Source organism: Schistocerca serialis, chromosome 8, assembly GCF_023864345.2.
Source record: "Schistocerca serialis cubense isolate TAMUIC-IGC-003099 chromosome 8, iqSchSeri2.2, whole genome shotgun sequence".
Lineage (NCBI taxonomy): Eukaryota > Metazoa > Arthropoda > Insecta > Orthoptera > Acrididae > Schistocerca > Schistocerca serialis.
The window spans coordinates 347,594,629-347,618,437 of record NC_064645.1 but is presented as its reverse complement, the minus strand read 5'-3'; the positions used below and the strand labels follow the sequence as shown (position 1 = coordinate 347,618,437).

Genomic DNA, 23,809 nt, shown 5'->3' with positions numbered 1-23,809 from the left:
GGGAAGAGCTCTTCCAACCTTAAGGCTCATTTAGATGAGTACTGTTGGTGGAAGAGGGTCCCTGAGGGGTACTGTATTTTTAGGGTTTTCTTAAGGACTGTTAGTAAGATGTACAGGCCCAGGGTTGTGGGTTAGTGAGGTTTTGGGAGGGGGGGGGGGGGGGGGGTTGGCTTGGGCTTGCGGGGGGGGGGGGGGGGTGTTTGGTTATTGTTAAGGTTTCGTGGGGAGGAAGGTGGGTGATGGTTGTGGATTTTTGTTTTTCTGTGGAGGATTCGTTTTGTTGTAGTTTTTTTTAGTTGTAGACTGTGAATGGTTCTTTTACTTTGCTTTGGATGTTTTTTTTTTTTTTTTTTTTTTTTTTTTTTTGGGGGGGGGGGGGGGGGGTGGCGTGGGGTTGGTAAGTATGTTTAGTTGTCGTTTATTCTGTGTGTGTGTGTGTGTGTGTGTGTGTGTGTGTGTGTGTGTGTGTGTGTGTGAAAGAAAAAGAGAGAGAGAGAGAGAGAGAGAGAGAGAGAGAGAGAGAGAGAGAGATTGTGGTGTTCGATCTAGAAGGCAGTGCCGGAGTTTTCATGTGGTGAGTTTTGGGTTTTTTTTTTCTTCGTGTTTTTATCTGGTTAGATGACTTGTGGATCACGTGTTGGGGGGTTGTGTTGCTGTTATTGGTGAGTTGGCTTTGTGTGTTGTTGTTGTTGTTGTTGACCCTGTGAGGTTAAGGGAAGTGTTCGATTCCAGATTTGGTGTTTTCTTGTGGTTTTTGAGGTAGTGATTATTGTGGAAATGGTTGTAGACTTGTGGTTTCTGAATTTTTATTGATACTTTCTGTTGTCCTATATAGGTCAAGGGCTATGTTTGATTCCAGATTTAGTGTTTTCTTGTGGTTTTTGAGGTAGTGATGATTGTGGAAGTGGTTGTAGGTTTTGTGGTTTTTGAACTGGTATCGATACTTTCCATTGACCTATATAGGTCAAGGGAAGTGTTCGATTCCAGCTTTGGTGTTTTCTTGTGGTTTTTGAGGTAGTGATGATTGTGGAAGTGGTTGTAGGTTTTGCGGTTTCTGAATTGGTATCAATACTTCTTTTTGACCTATATAGGTCAAGGGAAGTGTTCGATTCCAGATCTGGTGGTTTCTTGTGGTTTTTGAGGTAGTGATGATTATGGAATTGGTTGTAGGTTTTGTCGTTTTCGAATTGGTAATCAATACTTTCCGTTGACCTATATAGGTCAAGGGAAGTGTTTGTTTCCAGATTTGGTGTTTTCTTGTGGTTTTTGAGGTAGTTATGATTGTGGATGTGGTTGTAGGTTTTGTGGTTTTTGAATTGGTATCGATACTTCCTTTTGACCTGTATAGGCCAAGGGAAGAGTTTGATTCCAGATCTGGTGTTTTCTTGTGGTTTTTGAGGTAGTGATGATTGTGGAATTGGTTGTCGGTTTTGTGGTTACTGAATTGGTATTGATACTTTCCATTGACCTATATAGGTCAAGGGAAGTGTTCGATTCCAGATCTGGTGTTTCCTTGTGGTTTTTGAGGTAGTGATGATTGTGGAAGTGGTTGTAAATTTGTGGTTTCTGAATTTGTGTCGATACTTTCCGGTGACCTATATAGGTCAAGGGAAGTGTTCGATTCCAGATCTGGTGTTTTCTTTTGGTTTTTGAGGTAGTGATGATTGTGGAAATGGTTGTAGGTTTTGTGGTTTCTGAATTGGTATTGATACATTCCATTGACCTAAATAGGTAAAGGGAAGTGTTCGATACCAGATTTGGTGTTTTCTTGTGGTTTTTGAGGTAGTGATGATTGTGGAAGTGGTTGTAGGTTTTAAGGTTTCTGAATTGGTATCGATACTTCCCATTGACCTATATAGGTCAAGGGATGTGTTTGATTCCATTGGATATTGTTTGTAGTTGATTTTGCGAATGTTATGGTCGGTTTATTTTACCGGTTTTATCATTTGGTTTAGCAGCGTGTGTTTGTTACGAGTTTTTCTCCACCCAAAAACCCCCAATTTCCCCCGCTTGTCCCGTGAGGTTCATTATAATATCGGAGGAATATGTATTTGATGGTTTTTCGATCAATTTTCATGTTCGTTGTCATGTTTACATAATGACGCCATACTCGCAATATGGGAGTTGTTGTGAATGGTCGTTTCCGCCATATTGGTGACGTCATTGGTCAAAGCTGATGGGTGGAATCGGATGTTCCCATAAACCCAGATTTGGGGTGAACATCAGTAAAACGAAAGTGTTTATTGTTGCGGTGGAATCTTCTCACAAAATTCACCACATTTTTCTTCCGGATGCAAAAATATTTTGTTGGTGATGACCTGCATGGGAAGAAATAATCATCATAATAAAATAAGGGAAATCAGAGCTCGCACAGAAAGATACAGGTGTTTGCTTTTTCTGCGCACTGTTATTGTGAAGGCGGTTCGACGAACCCTCTGCCAGGCACTTAAGTGTGATTTGCAGAGTATTTCTGTAATTGTACATGAAATTACATTCATTGTAACCAGATCATTTGCAGAACTAACTGCAGTTTATTATTTGAAAATTTTCAGCTATTAATCTTTATAAAGATTTGCGACCATCCAACAATAAGGAAACCAAGCATAAGAAAGGCAGTGGACCTTTATTCTATGTTCACAAGCAATGTGTCAGTGTTTGGTTATGAGTTATTTCCAGAAATCCCCATAGAGTTTAATACCCAGAAGAACTCCACTACTTCGTTCATCTTCCTGATTAGAGTGTGATGGTGGAAGCACTCCCCCTCCTGAAATTTTGATTGTGGTGACAGACTGACTGTAGTGTACCCTGAGTTCTAAGTTAGATTTGAAGGTTTTAATTTGATTGTAGGTGGCAAAGCCAATGAATGTGAAGCAAGGATGTGGTAACAACAATCTGCTGTGTAGCCTGCTTCCTATGTTTGTGCTATATTTAACACTTTTTGTTATAACAACAAAAACTGCTTTCAGAACCTTCATTATTCAATGAAGATGTCTCAAAATTCAACAGGTCCACTAGGTAATGTTTACCTTTCTGAAGCCATTTAAGAAGTTGTGAACATTTTGGTGGTTTTGTCTAATTTGTATTTTAATGCTTTAAACAATGTAAAAAAAGATCTCTGACAAGTCAAACCTGGATATTAAACAGGGATCTGACCTCTCACCAATAATTAAAAAAGGCTCCAGCAACTTAATCATTGTACCTCACTCTGTCTCTTAGAAATGCCACAAGGTAATTTTTTGTGTAAAACACCATACCTTTACACTCCAATTATAATCAATGTATGGTTGACATTTCAGCAAGTCGAGTAGTATGTAAGGCCCAACCAAGTGTAGTGCATTCTCGAGCACTGTGGCTCACTGTGTTGCCTGCTGTGCAGATATGTGGAGTGTCTTGTGAAATGTGGCTGGCTGTACACTGGAAATACTGTCATCCTCCTTTCCCCCCCCCCACACACACAGCTGCAGTCTATCAATCACAAAGTAACTTTATTCAGAACTGCTTGATTGGTGCCTTGTTTCAACACAAGTCATTTTGTATTGATATTAAATCTTGAAGTTTAGAAGAGAGAATCACAAAACTAACTAAACCACTGGGAGGATTTCCCTACGCATTTTTGGTCACACACACTAGATCTGTAATCCTTAGCTAAAATAAGATTTAAACACTCATGTATATACAAGTGGACTACAATACAGACTTTGCAAAATGTAATGAATCTCATTGGAACCACATTGCTTAAAAAGTGTGTTCCACACTTAGCCTAAAAGTGTAAATAAATTTATAGAGCTCATAATGTAAAACTCAAGGAAGCTTTCTTTCAAATATGTGACAGCTAACCTCCACACTGCAGGTGGTACACTCCGGCTTTCCTCCAGTATTTAACTTACTTAAGCAGCTAATTATTAACAGTTTAACATGAACTCTGAGTCACGGCTTCATTTGAAATTTTCCATATATACTAATCATTGCCAGAGGTGAAAGAAACAATAACTGCCAGAAGAAAAGCTCTCTGGATTGACTAAATATTGAATCTTTATTGTCTACTAAATGAGTCACATTTACTTCATACACACAGCTGTAACAATAATGCAACTATGTCCAATACCTTTCCAGAATGAAAACAGCCAGTGCACAAATAAAATACTCTTGTGGGGCTATCATCTCCCATAATAAGTCAGAGAGAAAGCTACAGTCTAGCAGTTTTCTTAAAATTTATTTAGTGTTACTTAAAAATGCAACAACATATTACTATGTGGTCAAGTAGGGATTGTGAATCTGACCACTGGATTTGACTGGTGACATGACAGAACATATGTGGACTGAAGATTGGTGTGACTGATCTACAGCTCAGTCCAAGAGATACATTAAGTGGGAACGCTGTAAGTTTATCTGAAACCAATAAAAGTGATACCAAAGCCAGATTGCTACTGTTATTAAACATATCGAATGGTGAGTCTCAAGTCAGTGTTCACAGGCAGGTATCTCACAAGAATAGTCATTATTTTGATGGACGTGGGTCATCAAAACCTTCCGATACCAAATGCTGGCTTCATCCCATAACCTGATTAAGATGTGTCATGTGACATAAGACATACAGAAACAGAAAGTGAATAAAACTCCGATAACACTTCTTTTATAACTATATTATTTTTTGCAATGTAGTTTATAATGACAGAATGATCTGCGTTGTAGCCTGAAGCCTTGGTTAGATTGAAAGGTGAGAGTTGGTGGAGCTGTATAATTGATTCTTGGATTAATGGCGCACGAACTTTGTGGGATCGTATATTACTATTGAACTGATAAACTATTTCTCTAGCACTAACATGGCTTAGAGACGAAACTTCATAACATGTTTCACTACGTACAACGTTTCAAGGAACGTTTATAATCACCTGCTACACTGAAAACTACATCACTTCACACAAGAATATAGAACATTTGTAACATGAACAGTACTCCGGTAATGATGGGCAATATACATAGAACAAACGGGTACGAGTCGGTAATAGGAATTATAAACGGGTTGTCCCTCACCACACAAGCACATTACTACTAAAACTGTTCTTATAATAAATTATTCACTTGGTGATTTGACGAAACATGCTCGTCCTTTGATACTCAACCTGATACTTAAATATGTGGTCTAATGAGCGAGATGATCCGACGATAAAATCTACGATGGTGATCCACAGTCCGAGACCAACATACATTACACTTTGTAAGGCTACGATTTGCGATATAATCAGTATTGGATCCCACGTTGTATTGCGGAATTGACCTGTCATTTTCTTCATTTTTCTCAAAACTGATGCTGAAAAGTCACGGAAAAGGAACCAAACAAGCACGTAATTGCGCTCTGTTTCATACGCCTTTACCACCAACACCACAGCCGAGAAAACTCTTCATCGCTTCGCTTAACTTTCATCATAACAAACTCCAACGTCAACACACATGACGCATTCACCAAAACAAATATCTTTGGTTTCGATATACCTCACATCTCTGGGAAATAAAGGGAAGAGAACATGGAGGTAGAATATTTACCTCCATGGAAGAGAAGCATACCTACATCCTTTCGCTTCACAAAATAAGTAATGCCACAACGCTGTGATTTCGGCAGCACTTTAGAAGGCAGAAGGGAGGGCAGTGTAGAGGAATGCTGGTGAAGATAGCACATGTAAAAGAACAACCCATTAATTCAATGTTTTAATTTTCAACATAGTATATAATGTTAATTTTATGTGCTTGATCGAAATTTGTAATATTCTGCTGCGCATATTCTGGACAATATTATGACAGTTCCTATATCATGTAAATGATGCAAAGGACGATAATAAATGAAATGAAAATGAAATATAGATAGTGGCTTGAAAGACACAAGGAAAGATAACGCGTAAAAGAGAAATTCACACTGACCATCACGTCATGTCACGTCCCATACCGTCAAAACGTTCCATAGTGCATTTCAAGTGGCTGCATTCACACAGCCCATCAACGATTCGTCACGTCAAGGTTTCTTGGGAAAAAAGTTTTAACGGCGTCGTCATCTGCTAACATCTTACAACCTATTTTCTCCACGCCGACTCAAGTGATAGTAGTGAATCTTGTGTTTTTGTTTCATCTTAATTTTTTGTTTTAGTGACAAATTGCAACTGTCCCGTGACAGTTTGAATATTTTTTCCGTTGAGGTTTACTCCACAAGCGATGTCAAATATCTAAATGCGAAGAATTATTTAGGTTTAGGCCTTACAGTAACAGAATAGAGCTGTCACCCACACTGAATATAAGGGAGAAAACAATTTTCATCAAATAACGTTTTAAGTGAAAAAGTCAGCTACAGTGAAGGAGAAAAATATATTTCCTTATGACAGTATTAGTTTCGTAAGGAGGAAACACGATGGTTAAGGTAAAGAGACTCTTTTTGTTCAGTTATAAGTATTGTTTGAGATGTTTGTACTTATTTTCGTTAGCAGATAAATATCGATGTTTATTGTTTATAATGGAAATGTTTCTCTTCACAGTACAGTAAAGTTCTCATAGAGTACTTGAACGATGCCCCTAGATTGTACAGAACTGAATAATACGCAGTTTTGAATCCAAATCCGACGACGACGAATATTGTATGCTTCGTGTGGCGAAGAAAAGCGAAATGATGAATTTTGCTTAATTTTATTGCTTCACAACGTCAAATGGTTGGGTGTGCAGCTCCAAAATGCTCAAATAATAGCAGACTGATGGTTATAAGTTTTATTGGTTTCTGTCAGATATAGATGGGCGTAAGAGGTGCCTTATAAGTTTAAGACGCCAAGACTGGACACCAAAATCGAACAACTACCTGTGTATTGTAAGTAAAAGCATTTTTCTTTGTTTTGGGAATAGGCACGTTGGCAGAGGGTTGGGTTGTTTTGGGGAAGGAGACCAGACAGCGAGGTCATCGGATTAGGGAAGGACGGGGAAGGAAGTCAGCCGTGCCCTTTCAAAGGAATCATCCCGGCATTTGCCCGGAGCAATTTAGGGAAATCACGGAAAGCCTGAATCAGGATGCCTGGACGCGGGATTGAACCGTCGTCCTCCCGAATGCGAGGGCAGTGTGCTAGCCACTGCGCCACCTCGCTCGGTGAGACACATTGGCAGAGGGACGGTAATGAAATAATCATATAAGGAGTGTGTTTATTATAACTTTGCTGCAGGTTATGTGTATATAACGCGACGTAAAATTGTAAGTTTAAAGTAAGCTACTTCTCTTGATTTTATTTAGAACAACTGTATAAAATCACAAGTCGCCTTAAGGAGCTGTTAATTTAATAGGAGTAAATTAATATTCCTTAATGACAACGTTTTGGTGCTATCAAAATATTTGCAATTATTACTCGAGGTCCATTTTGAAGAAAACTAGTTTGAGCAAAACCAGGCAGACAAGAAGAACCTGCAACCAAATGTCATCCCTACTCTTCTTCGATGTGCCCTATCCTCAAGTTCCAGTTGAGACAGGCGTCTAAAACTAGCGGAATGAGGGATGCTCAACTACCGGACCTACCGATAGATGGCCTTAGCGCGTGCCGGCAAGAGATTATATCATTGAGTGTCCGCCATATCTGAATTTGGAAAAAAAACGAAGTGTCAAAACACGGATGAAAATGTTTTTCGTTCTGCGCCCTGATAAGTATTTTATATTGGATGTTCTAGATATCTACACATCAACATAATGAAGTGTTTCTAATCTAGCGAGAAAAAACAGTGACAGTTCTGCTATGAAATTCCTAAGTTCGAGTGTGTTTTGAAAGTATGACAAGCTGACCTATAAATTGTTTACTATTTTATGAGTGCTTTACTTATTTGCCCGTTTTAAAACACTATTTAAGATTCAATGGAGGCCAACAAATTACCTTACTTGCCGAAGCTTTTAACTACTGGTATAATTCGGAAAATCAAGTGCGGACAACAGTGAAGATATCTCTTGAAAAAAAGTTGACATCGTTTGCTTAGTGGTATCTTTACTGACAACAGAAATTACAACTGAACTATTAAAGTATTACTTACGTATAAACAGAAAAAAATCGTTATTTTTTTCTTTATCTGAAGTGATGCATTACCGATCTGCATACATGCTGACACTGTAATTGCAACATGCACTTACGAATTTGGCTCTCTCTTTGATCAGTAATTTAAATGCCATGATTTTATTAACGCCTGTACATGACACGGTGTATTTAAACTGAGTGATATGGTAGAAGCACCAGTTTTTAACAGTGCTTCAGTCTTTGATACGAGACAAGAAATACATTTAAATGAGATAAACACAAAGCCCAACGTTAAGGCTCCTCTTAAATGCATGATTTGTATCATTTGGAAGTTAAGTCTAGTAATAATATTATATTGGACTGATCCACGATGATGGGTCAACAGAAACATCCGATCTCACGCGTCGGCTTTGACCCGTGACGTAAGGGTGTTGTGGTGTGTGACGTCATTACGGCGCGGAGTTTGGTTTGTGAGTGTGGCGTGTTTGTAGATGTTGCCTCGTTGACGTTACCTTAGTAGGAGTTTTAGGGCCTGTAATATATAGTTTACCTTTTTACTGTACTTTTTGTTTTAACGTCGTCTATGAGGCTTTTATCAGTTTGCCATTAGATTGTTCAATCTTTATGGTCTATATGTTTTGTCGCTACTCGTTATGTCTAATGAATCAATATTGTTTTTTTCTTTTTTTTATCTTTTGATTGACCTACACATTGATCTGTAGCGTAGCCCTGAATACGAGGTTAGGTTGGGAGTTTTTTTTGGTGGGGGGGGGGGGGTCAGGGGGGCGCAGCCCCCCCCCTGCCTGGCCTTGAGTACCACTTGTTTATTATTATCTTTGTTTGCTATCAATGTTAGCAGATTGTTCTTGTGAAACCTTTGTGTGTGTTGTTTTTCTATGTGTTTTCGTCTTTGTGATACGTATGCAACGTTTCTATATCCGCCATATTGGAATTGTCGTTTCCGCTATATTTGTGACGTCATGGGTCAAAGCCGACGGGTTAGATCGGACGCTTCCGTATTTCCGTCTTCCTTTACAGCCAGAGCTAAAAGGTATCTTAATGATGAATACTTCACCACTGGTGAGAAAGTTTCATTGTAATCTATTCCTTCTTTCTGGGAACATCCTTTAACTACCAATCTGGCTCTGAATTTTGGTATTGCACTCTCAGGATTTTTAATACTAAACACCCATCTTGTTCTTAGTGGCTTTTTATTTTCAGTCATGTCAACCCATTCATATGTATCATTATCCACAAAAGATTGCAGTTACTTTTCAATAGCTTTTCTCCAGTCTTGTTGAGCATTTGAACGTGCTAAAGCTTCATCAGCTGTGACTGGTTCATTGTTGATTGTTTGGGCAGCATAAATTTCATAATCTGGATATTCTTTCAGTTTTGCTATACGTGAAGACTGCCTTAAACTGACTTCCTCTGTTGAATCTTCTTCTTCAATTTGACTCTCGGGTAGCACATCAGCTTCTTCTTTATTCTCGTCTTCCTCTGTTTCAGTTTGCATATCTGTTTCAGCATTATCACACATTATGCTTGGCTGCATTACTGTGTTATTTTGACTACTTTCCTTTATTTTGGGTCTATAATCCTCCAAAAATACTATATCTCTACTACTTATTATCTTCTTATTCACAGGATTATAAAATCTGTAGCCTTTTGAATCCTCACAGTAGCCAACAAAAATATATTTTTGAGATTTTGCATCCCACTTTCCTCTTAATGTTTTTGGAATCTGAACCATGGCTTCACATCCAAAGATTTGTAAGTGCTTTAGATTCGGTTTCTTCCCAGTCCATACTTCATAAGGTGTCTTGTGTCTCACAGCTTTGGTAGATGATCTGTTAAATAAATACACTGCTGTTGACACAGCCTCCGCCCAAAAACACATCACTTAACATACTTCTTGCCTTTTCTACAATGGTTCTGTTGGCTTGTTCTGCATTCTGAGGAGGACTGTAACGAAAGGTAGTCTGATGCCTAATACCCACTGCATTCAACTGTTCCTTAAACTGTCTGTTTACATATTCTGATCTGTTGTCTGATCTAATGATTTTAATTTTCTTCCCAGACTGTCTTTTGACCATTTTGCAATAAACAACAAATACATCATTGACTTGATCCTTGCTACTTATAAAATAAACATGCATGTATCTAGAAAAATCATCTATGAATGTCAGGAAATAGAAGCTACCTCCTAAGGATTCATTCTCCCTAGGTCCACAGAGATCTGAATGTATGAGTTGCAAGACTTAAGTAGATCTGCTCTGACTCGATTTAAATGGCAATCTAGCCTGCTTCCCTTGCAAACACACCTCACATTGAACATTATGCATTCCATAATTTTCCACCCCAGTTGCCATATTCTTCAGTAAAGCCATATTTTTCCTGCTCAAATGTCCAAGTCTCCTATGCCACGAGAAACCTTTTGCAGCATAAACAGAGTGATTTCCTGTTTCAGCAGTATTTTGACTGTATTCACTTGGTAAATACCTCTAACATTAGTTGCAGTAGCTACAATGTCACCACAAGAGTCTAACACTTTGGCTCCCTCTATATCGAAGATAACTTTGTTACCCTTCTTTACTATTTCGCTTACTGACAACAAATTAGTTGTGATATTCTTTACATAATGTACATCGTGGGCAGTAACAATTTACTTTTGGCCATTCACAAGCAAATTAAGATCCACTTTTCCTGCGAGTTCACACCTTAACTTAGATCCGTCAACTGTAGAAATTTCAATGTCAGTCCTTGACTGAACATCATACAAACCAGATGGAGCTTTGGTAATGTACACAGATGCTCCTGAATCTAGGAACCATTCTGCATGACCGTCACTCGCTTCATTAAAAGAGTAAAAAACAGAAAATGCCTTACCTTTATCGGCAGTCTTTCTCTCAGGACTACTAGAATTAACATGCTTCTTTTCTTTTATACTTAACTTTCCGTTACACTTTGAAGCAATAAGTCCAATTTTCTGGCATCTGAAACATCTTATTGGTTTCTTCCTCTTGTATTTAGAGTATAAAGCCAATGCTGTTTCTTTTTCTGAAGCATTAGAATCTGGTTCATTCTTCACGTCTTGTAGAATCTTTACCTTAACACCATCCGCTGTAATGGATATTACCGAACTTTCCAAACCCATAATCATTGGCGAATATTTCTCAGGTAGTCCAGCTAACAATAAAGTTCCAATCCATTCATCCGCAATTTCAAAACCAATATTCCTCAGACGATTGGGGATTCAAATTATTTTATTCACATATTCATCGACGCTTTTACACTTATTCAGTCTTGTGGTTATCAGCTCACGAAGTAATCCTACTTTTCTGGTTAAACCACCATCTTCAAATGCGTTTCTCAGTTTGTTCGATACCTCCTTTGCTGACGTAGCCTTTTCTATGTGAACATAATTCACTGGCTCAATCAAAAGGCTTAGTTTTGATTTCGCCTTCCGATCCTTAGAAGCAAAACTTGATTCCGTAGGTGCCAATTTACCGTTTACGACGTCCCATAAGATATCCAGGTGCAAATACGCCTAAACGGCAAATTTCCAGGTCGCGTAATTTTCGCGCCCTACAAGCCGCTCTATTTGCGGTATCTGTGTTGTACTCATTTTACAGTTATTTTCTTCTTCGTATAGCGTACACTATCCAAGTTCATACGAACTTCCGCGCACCTTTTGCGCAAATACACGTCACCTTAAAGCTTATTATTTCTTTAATCCAGTGCCTGGGCCCATAACCTGTTGTAGTTTATGCAGGTTAACGCAGCTAAATGACAGGTAACACTATTAAGGGACAAAATAAACTTATGCTTTATTCGCACAACACATATTAATACATCTGACTACCAAATTATATTACGGTGCCCCAACAAACACGGAACATGCATATTCCATAGAGTCTAATGCAATCTGCACATCATATCTTGTGCGCCACTATGCACGCTGGAAAAAGTTTGTTCACATATCCCCAACACTGACGTGGCGTGACAGTCCGTTAACGAAGCGTCTTAATGCTAACATTTGAAATGGCATAGTGGAATGTTTTCACGTGACTTGAACTGGGCTTCGGAAGTATGGAGCCTAGCAATCAAGGAAATTTGGACATAAAATCATGACAGCTGCAATAGTTGGATGTCGATGAGTCGATACGTTTGTGATAATCGATACACTCGTATCGGTTTTATCTTCACAGCGTCAGGGTATAGGTGTTCTGCGATAGGTGATGTTGTTGTCATTGGTGTGTACTGTGTACAGTGTTGTTGTTTTGCACGTGTGAGTTACTTTTTTCGTGAGTTGTGTTATAGTTGAAACGAATAGTTTTTGTCATCAGTCTAATATGGCTAAGAATAAATCGGCATAAGCCGAAAAAACTAATATTTAATTAAGCTTCGGAGTTAGTATTTTGTCTTTGTTAGCCTGGAGTAGGATTCTGACTTATGACCTCAAAATGTGACTCAGTAGTCGAAGCTAACACCGAGCGAAATGGCGCAGTGGTTAGTACACTGGACTGGTATTAGGGAGGACTACGCTTCAAACCCGAGTCAGGGCATCTAGATTTAGGTTTTCCACGATTTTCCAAATCGCATCCGGCAAATGCTGGACTAGTACCTTTCAAAAGGCACGACCGATTTCCTTAGCATAATCCGTGCATATGCTCTGTCACTAATGACCTCGATATTGACAAGTCGTTAAAATCAATAATGTTTCCTTCGTTCCGTCGAAGCTAACAATGCCAGTATGTTTGTGTTGTGTTTGAAGGAGCTTCACTGCGTAGAATAGTGAAGGCCATAAAGCCTCTGTTTCATTGTTCTGCGGAAATGTTCTCGGACCCAACATTTTATTTTACTAATATTTATTGTATTAATTATAATTATTCAGTGTGATTTTAATGTTGATCAGAAAACAAGTTTTGGTCATATTTTATGTCTATTTCACTTTTTAAACACCTTTTCACTATGTTTAGTGATTACTATACTAAGGTTTTACCTGTATACTGAATTTCCAATAGTCATTATGTATGTACGACTTTTGTTAACATACTGGACTCAGGGACCAACGAACTGTGCTCATCCATGCTTATTTCATACGTCCCTTTTGCTCTGGATAGCTGCACTAGTGACTTTTTTCTTTGTTGCTTTGAATTTTTGTTAGTTAAAATCTCAGAATATTATTTTAGTTTCACATACTTAGTGTTTTATCCCTTTGTTATGGATATTTCATTTGACCATGAATGGAAACTGTGGGAGTTGCCATCAAAAGTAGATAGTGTGATGCATTGTTGGAGCTGTAGTAAATGGTTTGACTGATGGGAATGTAGTGAGGAGAACTTTTCGAGAGGTTACTGAGACACTCTTGTGCATCTGCAAAATATGCAGTATGAACAGGTTAATAGAGGAGCAGAAAAGGAAGATCTCTCCCCTTCAGGCACATTTGCACGAAGCCAGGAGAGGACTAGTGAGGAGGAGGTGGTGAAAGTGGCTGTTGATAATAAGGCTAACAGGAGGATGTCGATCTGTAACAGGTTCCAGCTACCAGATTGACAAGCTTGAAGAATGTGTAGGAGTAGGAAATGTGTGTCAGTAAATGTGTGAGTAAGAAGGTTAGTGCTACTAAGAGGAAACTGCATATGGAGGCAAAAGTAAATCGAAGCCCTCAATTTCTTAAGTATGTAAGCACATACAAAAAAACATTTGACAAAATAGTTAAACTAGCAAAACGTACTGCAAATAACGACTTCATTTCAAATGCAAAAAACAAATCAAAAGCTGTTTGGTCTGTTATAAGAAGTGAAGTTGGCAGTGAGGCAGAGAGAAAATGCCCTTCTAAAATAGTGATTAATGGTAGAGCTGTTACAGAACCCAGTGCCATTTGTGAATCATTCAATGACTTTTTCATAAATTGTAACAAATTTGGTGACTGTTCACCACCAAATACAAAGCCCAATATGACAGATAGCAATTGCACATGTTTTAAGTTTTCTCATGTTTCCATCTCAGATGTCATCAAAATCATAATGTCCCTAAAAAATTCAAAATCTGCGGGGTGGGATGAGGTCCCCACTGAAATAATAAAAATAGTCCGTCACAGTATTGCATATCCACTCTCTTTCATAATCAGCCAATCATTTGATGAGGGATGTTTCCCAGATCGATTAAAATATGCAGAAGTTCGGCCCATACACAAAAAAGGCAAACAAGATGAATTGGGCAACTATAGGCCAATCTCACTGTTACCAATTTTCTCAAAAATATTTGAAAGAGCTGCATGTGATCAGATTGAAAATCACAATTCATCTAACAGCATTATCTTAGGCAATCAATATGGTTTCAGAAAAGGCTGCAGCACAATCCATGCAATAAATGAATTAGTCACAAAAGTCAGCAGATGTCTTGATGATAGAATGTGTGTGTCAGGCATCTTTTGTGACCTGTCCAAAGCCTTCGACACAGTAAATCATGACCTGCTTCTCCAAAAATTGGCACGCTATGGTTTTCAGGGCAAATCTCTTAGCTGGATGTCATCATACTTGGCAAACAGAAAACAAAGAGTACTTATTAACATCAACGGCAAGAAATTTCTCTCTGGCTGGAAAAACACTCAATTAGGTGTTCCACAAGGCTCAATATTAGGGCCACTGCTTTTTCTATATTATATTAATGATATGCCATGTCAGGTCCAGTCTGATACTATCCTCTATGCAGATGACTCAACAGCTGTAGTCTGTTGTAAAAATGAGGTAGACCTAATTCGTCATATTGAACAAACACTTGGGGAAGTGGAGGCATGGGTCAAAAACAATAACTTGACATTAAATTTTACGAAAACAGAAATTGTTCATTTTACCACAAAACAATCTGCACAGTCTATAAGTGAAATAAGGTATATGGACAAAAAATTAGAGACTGCAGACTGTGTCAAATTCCTTGGCGTGTTAGTCAATAAAAACCTGTTATGGAGTCGCCATGTGGATAACATACTGGGTCGACTGAATAGCCTTGTATATATTATGAATATCTTGTATAGTATTACTGATTTAGCTGTAAGAAAAACTGTATATAATGCATATTTTGTTTCAGTCATTAGGTATAGTATAATTTTCTGGGGGTCTGAAAAAACAAATTTACTTAGAGCTTTTAGACTACAAAAAAGAATCATCCGAGCAATGGTGGGAGCAAAACCAAAGCAACACTGCAAACCTTTATTTGTAAAACTGGATCTAATGAGCATTCCAAGCATATACATCTATGAAACTCTCACTTTCACGAAAAGAAACCCACAACTTTTTGAGGGCAACTTCTTCTTGCATCAATATGATACAAGACATAAAACGAGCTACATGTTACCTACCCACCGTTTAAAATAATATGAAAAAACCCCATACTATATGGGCATGAAATTTGTAAATAAAATATGGAATGATATGGATGACCCAAATATAAAAGGCACCAAAAGAGACCTGGAAAAATATCTGAAAGATAAATGTTACTATAGTGTAGAAGATTTCATGAATGGTAACAATGCATTATAATTGTAATTAAAATACCTCTTTGAAGATGTTACACCATGTATATTATTAGTTTATTGTCTATTTTTAGTATTGTTATATATAGTGTAAAAACTGACAAGTCACCTATGTCACAATCTTTGATTGTATAAGGCATGTTATGTGATAATAAAAATTGAATTGAATTGAAGAAGAGTGTGCTGCTGTTATGTAGGAATCGTGGCAGAGCAGTAGAAGTTAGGAGAGGAGTATGAGGTCACCGCCATTTCGAGCCAAGTGCCGGGCTCAATTAGGTTATCGAAGGTTTAGGGGGTCTCTGTGAAAAGGATTTCAGGAAAGTTGATCAGGTGGGTGGAGTGGGGAACTGGTTGGATAGGGATAGGGGGATAATGCTACATAGATGGTGAGCTATAGAGTCCGTAACAGTGTGTGCAAGGTTAAGCTGTTCTAGTGGCAGATGGCCTAATCTTGACAGTGCTGTATGATGCAGGGTTGGAGACAGCACTAACGACTGCTGTCCGGTCACTCGTTGCACTAATGCCTATGGGGCTGTCAGGAGATGAGGCTATACTAGGCATGGTCTGCACCTCAGTAGGAGTGGAAGTGAATTAGTGCACAGCAGTTGGGTGTGGTGTCATATGTGGCCAAATACCTATTGTCATTTATAGGATAATTACCCTTTTTTAATATATACAAATATATAAATCCTGACATCAGGCTCCTTAAGTATGTCAACCAGTTTAGAGATTTCTTCAGTGTGTGTATGGAAGAGAGAATGTACAATACCAAAGAGTGCAAACAGCACAGAAATTTGCTCTGCATTATCTGTTTTTCATAAAAATTGACTGTCTGTTAAAAAAAGGAACACCAGTTTGAAGTTGAATTATAGCCTTTGAATAGCATAGTGGTATGCATTACAGATCATTGGTGTGGAAACAAGGAAAAACAGCATATCGTGCTATCATCATATGAATGTGCAAGTTGCTACTGTAAACCAAAGATTGTGATACAACCCGTTTTGCTTTGATCCATGATGTCAGCAAGGTGGTGGCCACCCTTTGTCAAGCTTATACAAAATGGCACTTGTGAAAGTGGTAACTGAATGCTACTATGAATACAGCTCAGACATCAACAGTAGCAGAAAACCTATAGGCCTAATTCATTAGTGGCAGCCACTGGTCACTTGCCACTTAACACTTGTTTGATAGGGTACACTAAAACAGAAATGTGACAACACCATAAGAAATAACTAATAATATGTATTAAGAGTGTTTTACAAAATGATACTTTGGTACAGTTCGATGTGTGGCACTTAATATCCTAAACATAATACAGTAATATCTAATAATTTTGCTGTCTCTTGGCAGTCTGCTAAATAGTTATGTTGCAAACACTTTTGACAGTCCAATTACTCTGTAAATAGCAACCACTTAGCCAGAAGGTAGTCTTCAGAGAGTTGTAATGAATGGACTGCAGGTACTGAACTGATTGATTGCTGGTTTGTTACTGTTTGTGCTTGTACATGATGTGTTGTATTGTGATGTCTGTCAGTGAACGGATTTCCGTGTCCAGCAGTACATGGCAGAAACTATGCAGTCCATGGTTGACAGTGCTCCATACAGCAGCTGTCTGCAGTATCAGTGTGCTACAGGAAGTGGCACAGAAGCAGGAAGAGGTTTAGGTTTGTGAGGACCCTCTGGAGGCTGCTGAATGGACTTGAGGAATGCCAGCCTAGTGGTTACACCTGTATGGTGGCAGTACTTGTTATGTACCTCTTGCTTGGTAAACAACTGCACCCATAACATCACTCATTACTCATACAAACATAAAAAAATAATGGAAAAATTTTTAATTGCAGAAATAACATGAAACTTATGAGATAACTGTGGAAATTAAGGGGGTTTGGGAGGGGACAAACTAAATATAGAAAAATTCTGATAATGAAGACATACCAAAACAAACAGTAATGCAAAAAATAAAGCAAACAAAATCATCAGCAACCAAGAAAACCACAATAAAAAAATTGGTATTGAAAATTCACTTGATCTACATATGAAGTCCACAATACCACAAACTCTCTCTTAGCTCCAAAGTGTAGTGCTGGAAATTTCATTTGATCGTTATAGCCAAAATGATGTCCGCAGTTATAAAACCAAAACTCACCCATATAGCTAATTTTGGAAACCTAACCTCACTAGTGTAGGTAAAACAAACTCCACAATACCTACCAATCACAGTCCGACATCATTACCAACAACACAACCAAAAAATTTATAAAATATTGCATTAATAGTAATTGTGATATACCAAAAACACAAAATTATGCACATAAATGCACGTACCTCATACATACTACAGTAAAAAGAAACACACCTACCATTCAAAGTCAGCCAACATGTAAAACTAGCAATCTAATGATAGCAGAAATAATATATCATCAATACAATATTTTTATTGGGTAACCTAGACTTCTCAGACCAGGAACCCCTTCAGATAAAACATCATACATTATTCTGTCGACAAAATCACATATACTAGACCCTGATCTGAGATCCAGCAACTTTGGTCAATCTCTCACCTCCATGAACCTAAAACTTCACATACTCTGTAATGAAACCAAACAACTGTAGGAATTCAATCATAGTCAACATGTTGTCCCCCATTGAGGATGCAGGAACCTGTTCATGAACTTCATTGTCATATCCATAACGAACAAAATACAAAACATAAAATTAAATCTCCAACCATAAACAACAAACCACACTAATATTTCCAGACCCGGAAACAAACCTATTCCCTGTAACTGCCAACTTTAAGATAGCTCACTTGCAAACTGCCACAAACTCTACCTATGTAATCTCACAAACAGCGGTCAAGAGGTATGAATTACCAACAGCACTTATAAGCTATTTAGAAACAAGTGTCCCATGCTAGGGAGTGCCATTGCATACTGCATAATGCCCTCTGCAAACACAATCCATTATAAAAATATGCTGCGCCACCATGACATCGCACAACATAACAAAGTTATGTAACGTTTCAAAGCAGACGGGTGGTACCGCAATCTTTTATTGATCCTCTTTAAAGGATGGGTTCATGTGTTTATATCAGAGGTGGCACACACTTTAAAGCTAAAGATGATATAATCACAATTAGTGTAGATAAACATTTTGAATTGAACCAACAAAGATAGACAGCCATAAGAAGGTATTCATTTATTGCATGTACTGCCTATCTAGTGGTAACATAGATAACATAGGTACTTGTTTCGTCAAATTAATTGAATTCCCAGAAAGAGTCTTCGCCTTCAAAACTAATATAATAATATGTGACTACTGAATATTAATACAGGTGTTGAGAGTGAAATTAGTAACTTCCTAAACATATTAAACACATTTGGTGTGGCTTAGGTGGTAAATGCTGTTCGCAGGAGAGCTTCTGTGAAGTTTGGAAGGTAGGAGACGAGGTACTGGCGGAATTAAAAGTTGTGAGGACAGGGCGTGAGTCATGCTTGGGTAGCTCAGTTGGTAGAGCACTTGCCCACGAAAGGCAAAGGTCCCGAGTTCGAGTCTCGGTCCGGCACACAGTTTTAATCTGCCAGGAAGTTTCAAACCCCAGTTTGGTTTTTGAAGTGGGAGAAGTACAATATTGGCCATTACAAAGTGTACAAAAGTGGTAGTTGAAGCTCTTGACAAGGATGACTGTATTACAGGCAATTCTTAGACTTATCTGAGGCTTTGACACTGTTAACCATAAAATACTACTAAACATGCTAGAAGCAGCTAGTTGTAAGAAGAATAGTAAACGTTTAGTTACAGTCTTGTCTGGAAAACAGGGTGTGAAAGGTAGAGATAGTAGATAACGGTAAATTTATAGTTAAAAAACTGTCAGACAAGAAGCAGATAAACACAGGTGTTGCCCCACGGTACTGTATTGGCTCCAGTTCTACTCTTAATGCAAATCAGTGACTTTGTAGACAGTACAAGACATGGAGAAAAAGTTCTGTTTGCTGATGACAGCAACATCATAGCCAAAAGTCCCAGTAGAGAAATCAAAAGAAACCCCCACCCCCAAATCTCTTGGTCAGCGCAAAGTCCCATGTGACCAATATCCTTAACATGAGTTTGCTGCAGAGTTGTTGAACATATTTTCAGTTTGAATTTTATAAATTACCTTCAGAAGGAAAATACATCCACAAGTCAGCACAGTTTTAGAAAGCATCACTTGTGTGAAAGTTACCTTGTTCTTTTCTGACATTGTACCCTGTGGTCTATCAGTAAAGGGCAACAGGCAGATTCCAGATTTCCAAAAAGCATTTGACACGGTACTCAAACACAGACTGTTAACAAAGGTACAAGCGTATGGAATAGGTTCCCAGATATGTGAGTGGCTCAGAGACTTCTTAAGTAATAGAACCCAATACGTTGTCCTTGACTGCTAGTGTTCACCAGAGACAATAGTAATTTTAGGATTGCCCCAGAAAAGTGTGATAGGATCACTGTTATTCTTTATATACATAAGTGATGTGACAGACAGGTCGAGCAGCAATCTGCGGCTGTTTGTTGATGATGCTGTGGTGTATGAGAAGGTGTTGTTGAGTGACTGTAGGAGGAACAAGATGACAGACAAAATTTATTGTTGGTGTGATGAATGGCAACTAGCTCAAAATGTAGAATAATATAAGTTAATGGTTATGTGTAGGAAAAACAATCCGATAATGTTCAAACATGGCATTAGTAGTGTGGATAATATTGCAAAGCAGTATGAAATCTGGAAGAATTTTAGGAAAGTGTGGTTCATCCGTATAGGAGACGACATATAGAACACTTGTGTGATACATTCTTGAGTATTTGAGATCCCCCCCTCCCCCCCCATGGAGTTAAACAAAGACATTTAAGCAGTTCAGAAATGGACTACTAGATTTGTTACCAGCATGTTTGAGCAATGCAGAAGTGTTACGAAGATGTTTCAGGAACTGAATCTGGAATCCCTGGAGGGGAAATGATCAATAGTGGTACCATGTACCCTCTGTCACGCACTGTGGCTTGTGGAGTATGTGTGTAGATCACCATACACGGCTCTCGTTATTCTATAGATTGCTATTGTTAGAAACCCAATCACAGCTGCTGTTCCTCATGCACCGACATAGTTGTTACCCACCACCATATTACACATAAGAGCTCAGAGTTCTCTAGTAGCAGAGGGTTACAACATGCGTCAGTGATGCAGGAAAGTTGACTGAGTAATATGCATGACATGCAATATCTCAAATGATGTTGAGAACAGAATAAAAAAAATTGAAGTTATTAGTTTTCAACAAGCCCTTGTAATAAGTAGTAGTGAGGCTCAATGTAAAGCACTATTTTAAAAATTAGTTATCCTTATTGTGCCAAGTGACTATGTGTCCACTAACCTGTTGTATAAATTACTTAGTAGTTTACCAGCAGTTCTACACACAACCACAAAAAGAGATCCGATAGGACTTTAATTTACTGAGGGGGGGGGGGGGGTGAATAAAAAACCGAAACAGTATTTCCTGTCATGGAATAACATTGTACAATAAATCATCCAAGAAAAAAAGATTACTAAAATACACTTGTTTTAAAAGCCAGTAAAATCATTATTAATACATACTGCACAATTAAAAATCACTTGTGGAACTCAGAATATTGGTTAATGATGAAAGGAGATAACTAAACCACCCTGTCACATTACAATATTGGGTCACAGTGTAATGCTTTTACAAGAAAATCATATACCCAGATCAGTACTGCACGGAAGCAACATCTTGTCGATCTGCTCAGCTCAACATCTCACTCATTGTGGGGGCTGCTGATGCAATTTTGCAGGCAGCCGAGTGGAGGCCGTGGAGATGTACATGGACATCGTCAGTTTCCCAAACAGACTGGAGTTAGTGCAAGGGGCATATTAGCATGTTTGTGGTCCAGGAGTAACAATTGGGTGCACATAGTGTATGCAGTGATGGAACCACTAAATTTTGTTCTGTGTTATAAGTTATCTGGAGAAACTTGAGTGTAAATCAAAGAACGTTATGTGATAGAGACCAGTGGAATGAGGCAGAGCAATTGTTGAGACATCGAACTCACATTCAGGGGGACAAATGACAGTGTAAATGTAATGTACAGTGGAGAGGACATAAGTCAGACAGCAGTATGCAGACTGTTTACGTCTTTTCTGTTCCTCAAAAGACGCAACATAACCTACAGCACCCTTGGTCTGCTAATGTGAAAAGATGTTTGTACTTGTTACCATCACCAGCTATGTAAACTAACAGTTGTCCACCTGAAGATTATGGTGTGAACCACTTAACTGTATAGTGGCAGAAGAAACAAGTGGCTTCTGCAGAAACTGTTTTATTTGTAAAGTAAGAACAGTTCCCGATTTTGTGAGTCGTCAGCACATTTGTGATGTAAGAAGATTTCTCAGAAGGTTCTCATACTACTGTAAATGCATAAAAGACTTCTATACCAAGGCATGCCCTTGCTAGAACTGCTGTAGGGAGGTGCAAGTATGATCTTTCCTTCCACTTAACGAGGCACTAACATTTTCTACAGTCCCAGCACCATATGATGACACAGAATTTCAGACCCACACAAACAGTTATGGGATAAGTGCAGTTCTACTGCAGGTTTAGCAGGTTTGCTGAAAAGATTATAGCTTATGCTTCCAGAGTACTCTCAAACTCTGAGATGAACTGCTGTACAACCAAGAAAGAGTGACTGGCAGTTGCCTAGGCCATCGACAAGTTTTGGCTGCATTTATTTGCCAGATAATTCACTATTGTGACAGATTACCATTCTCTGTACTGGCTGATGAGCTTGAAGCCTCCATTGGGTTAGCAAGTGAGATGGGCACTGAGGTTTCAGGTGTACAATGTCACAGTAGTATACAAAAGTGGCTGCAACCACAAGGATGCCGAATATGTTTCAAGGAAGGCTTTGGTGGAACACAGCATCATGGATGAAATCACAGTCATTGCTGCTGATATGACCAAACAATAATTCCAGTTAGGAAACGTTGCATTGAGTAAGAGGCACTATGAGCCAGTGGAGCAGAAATGGTTGCTTGTCATGCCAGCTCTTCCATGGCTAGGTATCCTGAAGTATTTCCCCTATGCTCTAACATCTGGTCGTCTGGGATTCGTGAAAACTAGACAGTCAGATGCAGTGATTACTGGCCGGGTCTCTACTGATCTGTTAGATTTTATGTGAGCCACTGTAAGCCAGTGATGAAAGTATGTGCAGTAGCTAGCTCTGGGGCGTCTGGTACCAATCCCGTAAGGATAGTAGTCTTCAGTGAGTACTGCATCTGTTATTGGATTAGATTGTTTTCGTTCCATGGACCCTAAAAATGAGATGATTCTCATGGGTGTGGAACAGGTCAGAAAGTATGACATAAAAACATAAAACATTAGAATATAATACTTACTACCCTGATCATTTGTCAGGAGATAGTCAAAAATAAGTTAATGCTATGCAATAAAATGGGACAGCTAATATTTACAGAATGAACACACTGTCAGAATGAAACACTGTTATCCACTGTTAATAAATTTATCATATGCAAAATACCTAATCTTGACTATTGTGACCAAGTGTTGTCAAAGCTGAAATCTAACAGATATTTTAACTTAGGCTGACTTAACAGTCTCTGTTAAGATATTCATCAATGGAGTAGGAGGAGGTGCCTATCAAAAAGTCTTTTGAACTCTGTTTAAACCATGCTTTATCTGAAACCAAGTTTTTAATGGTTGCTGGAAATTTATTAGAAATGTGTTCCTGAATATTGGACCCCTTTTTTGGACCAAGGTTAGTGATTTTAGGCCTTTATGTAGATTCTTCTTATTCGTAGTACTGAGCTATTGGTGGGAAATAGGGATGTATTACTTGCAACAAATTTCATTAAGGAATAAATATACTGAGAAGCAGTGGTTAGAATACGAAGTTCCTTGAACAGGTTTCTACAAGATGATCGTGAATTTACATCACAAATGATTCTTATCACATGCTTTTGCACCCTAAAAACTTTTGCTCGATTTGATGAGTTGCCCCAGAATAAGATCCATATGACATAACAGAATGAAAGTAAGCAAAGTATACAAGTTATTTTTATATTTATATCTCCTATATTATCTGACATCATTCTCAAGGAATTTACAGACTTGTTTAGGCACTTAAGCAATTCTGTGGTATGCCCTTCCCAACTGAATTTATTATCGAGTTTTAATCCCAGAAATTTAACACT

General features: G+C 38.4%; 2 protein-coding genes across 4 annotated transcripts in view; one reads left to right on the top strand and one right to left on the bottom strand.

The window, feature by feature from the left end:
- Nucleotides 1-5,477, bottom strand: part of LOC126416731 (protein SYS1 homolog) — a 49,700-nt gene extending 44,223 nt beyond the window's left edge. The window contains exon 1 of the mRNA XM_050084554.1: nt 5,124-5,477. Coding sequence (XP_049940511.1) covers nt 5,124-5,294 — 171 coding nt within the window. The 5' untranslated portion in view covers nt 5,295-5,477. The remainder of the gene's footprint in view (nt 1-5,123) is intronic.
- A 6,763-nt stretch (nt 5,478-12,240) lies between these two features.
- Nucleotides 12,241-23,809, top strand: part of LOC126416727 (integrator complex subunit 8) — a 153,049-nt gene continuing 141,480 nt past the window's right edge. The window contains exon 1 of one of the 3 annotated variants that reach the window (XM_050084545.1): nt 12,241-12,312. The gene's annotated coding sequence lies outside the window, so the exon portion shown is untranslated. Of the gene's footprint in view, nt 12,329-12,439; nt 12,534-23,809 lie in introns of those variants that run through there. The other 2 variants (XM_050084546.1, XM_050084544.1) reach the window with 2 other exon arrangements.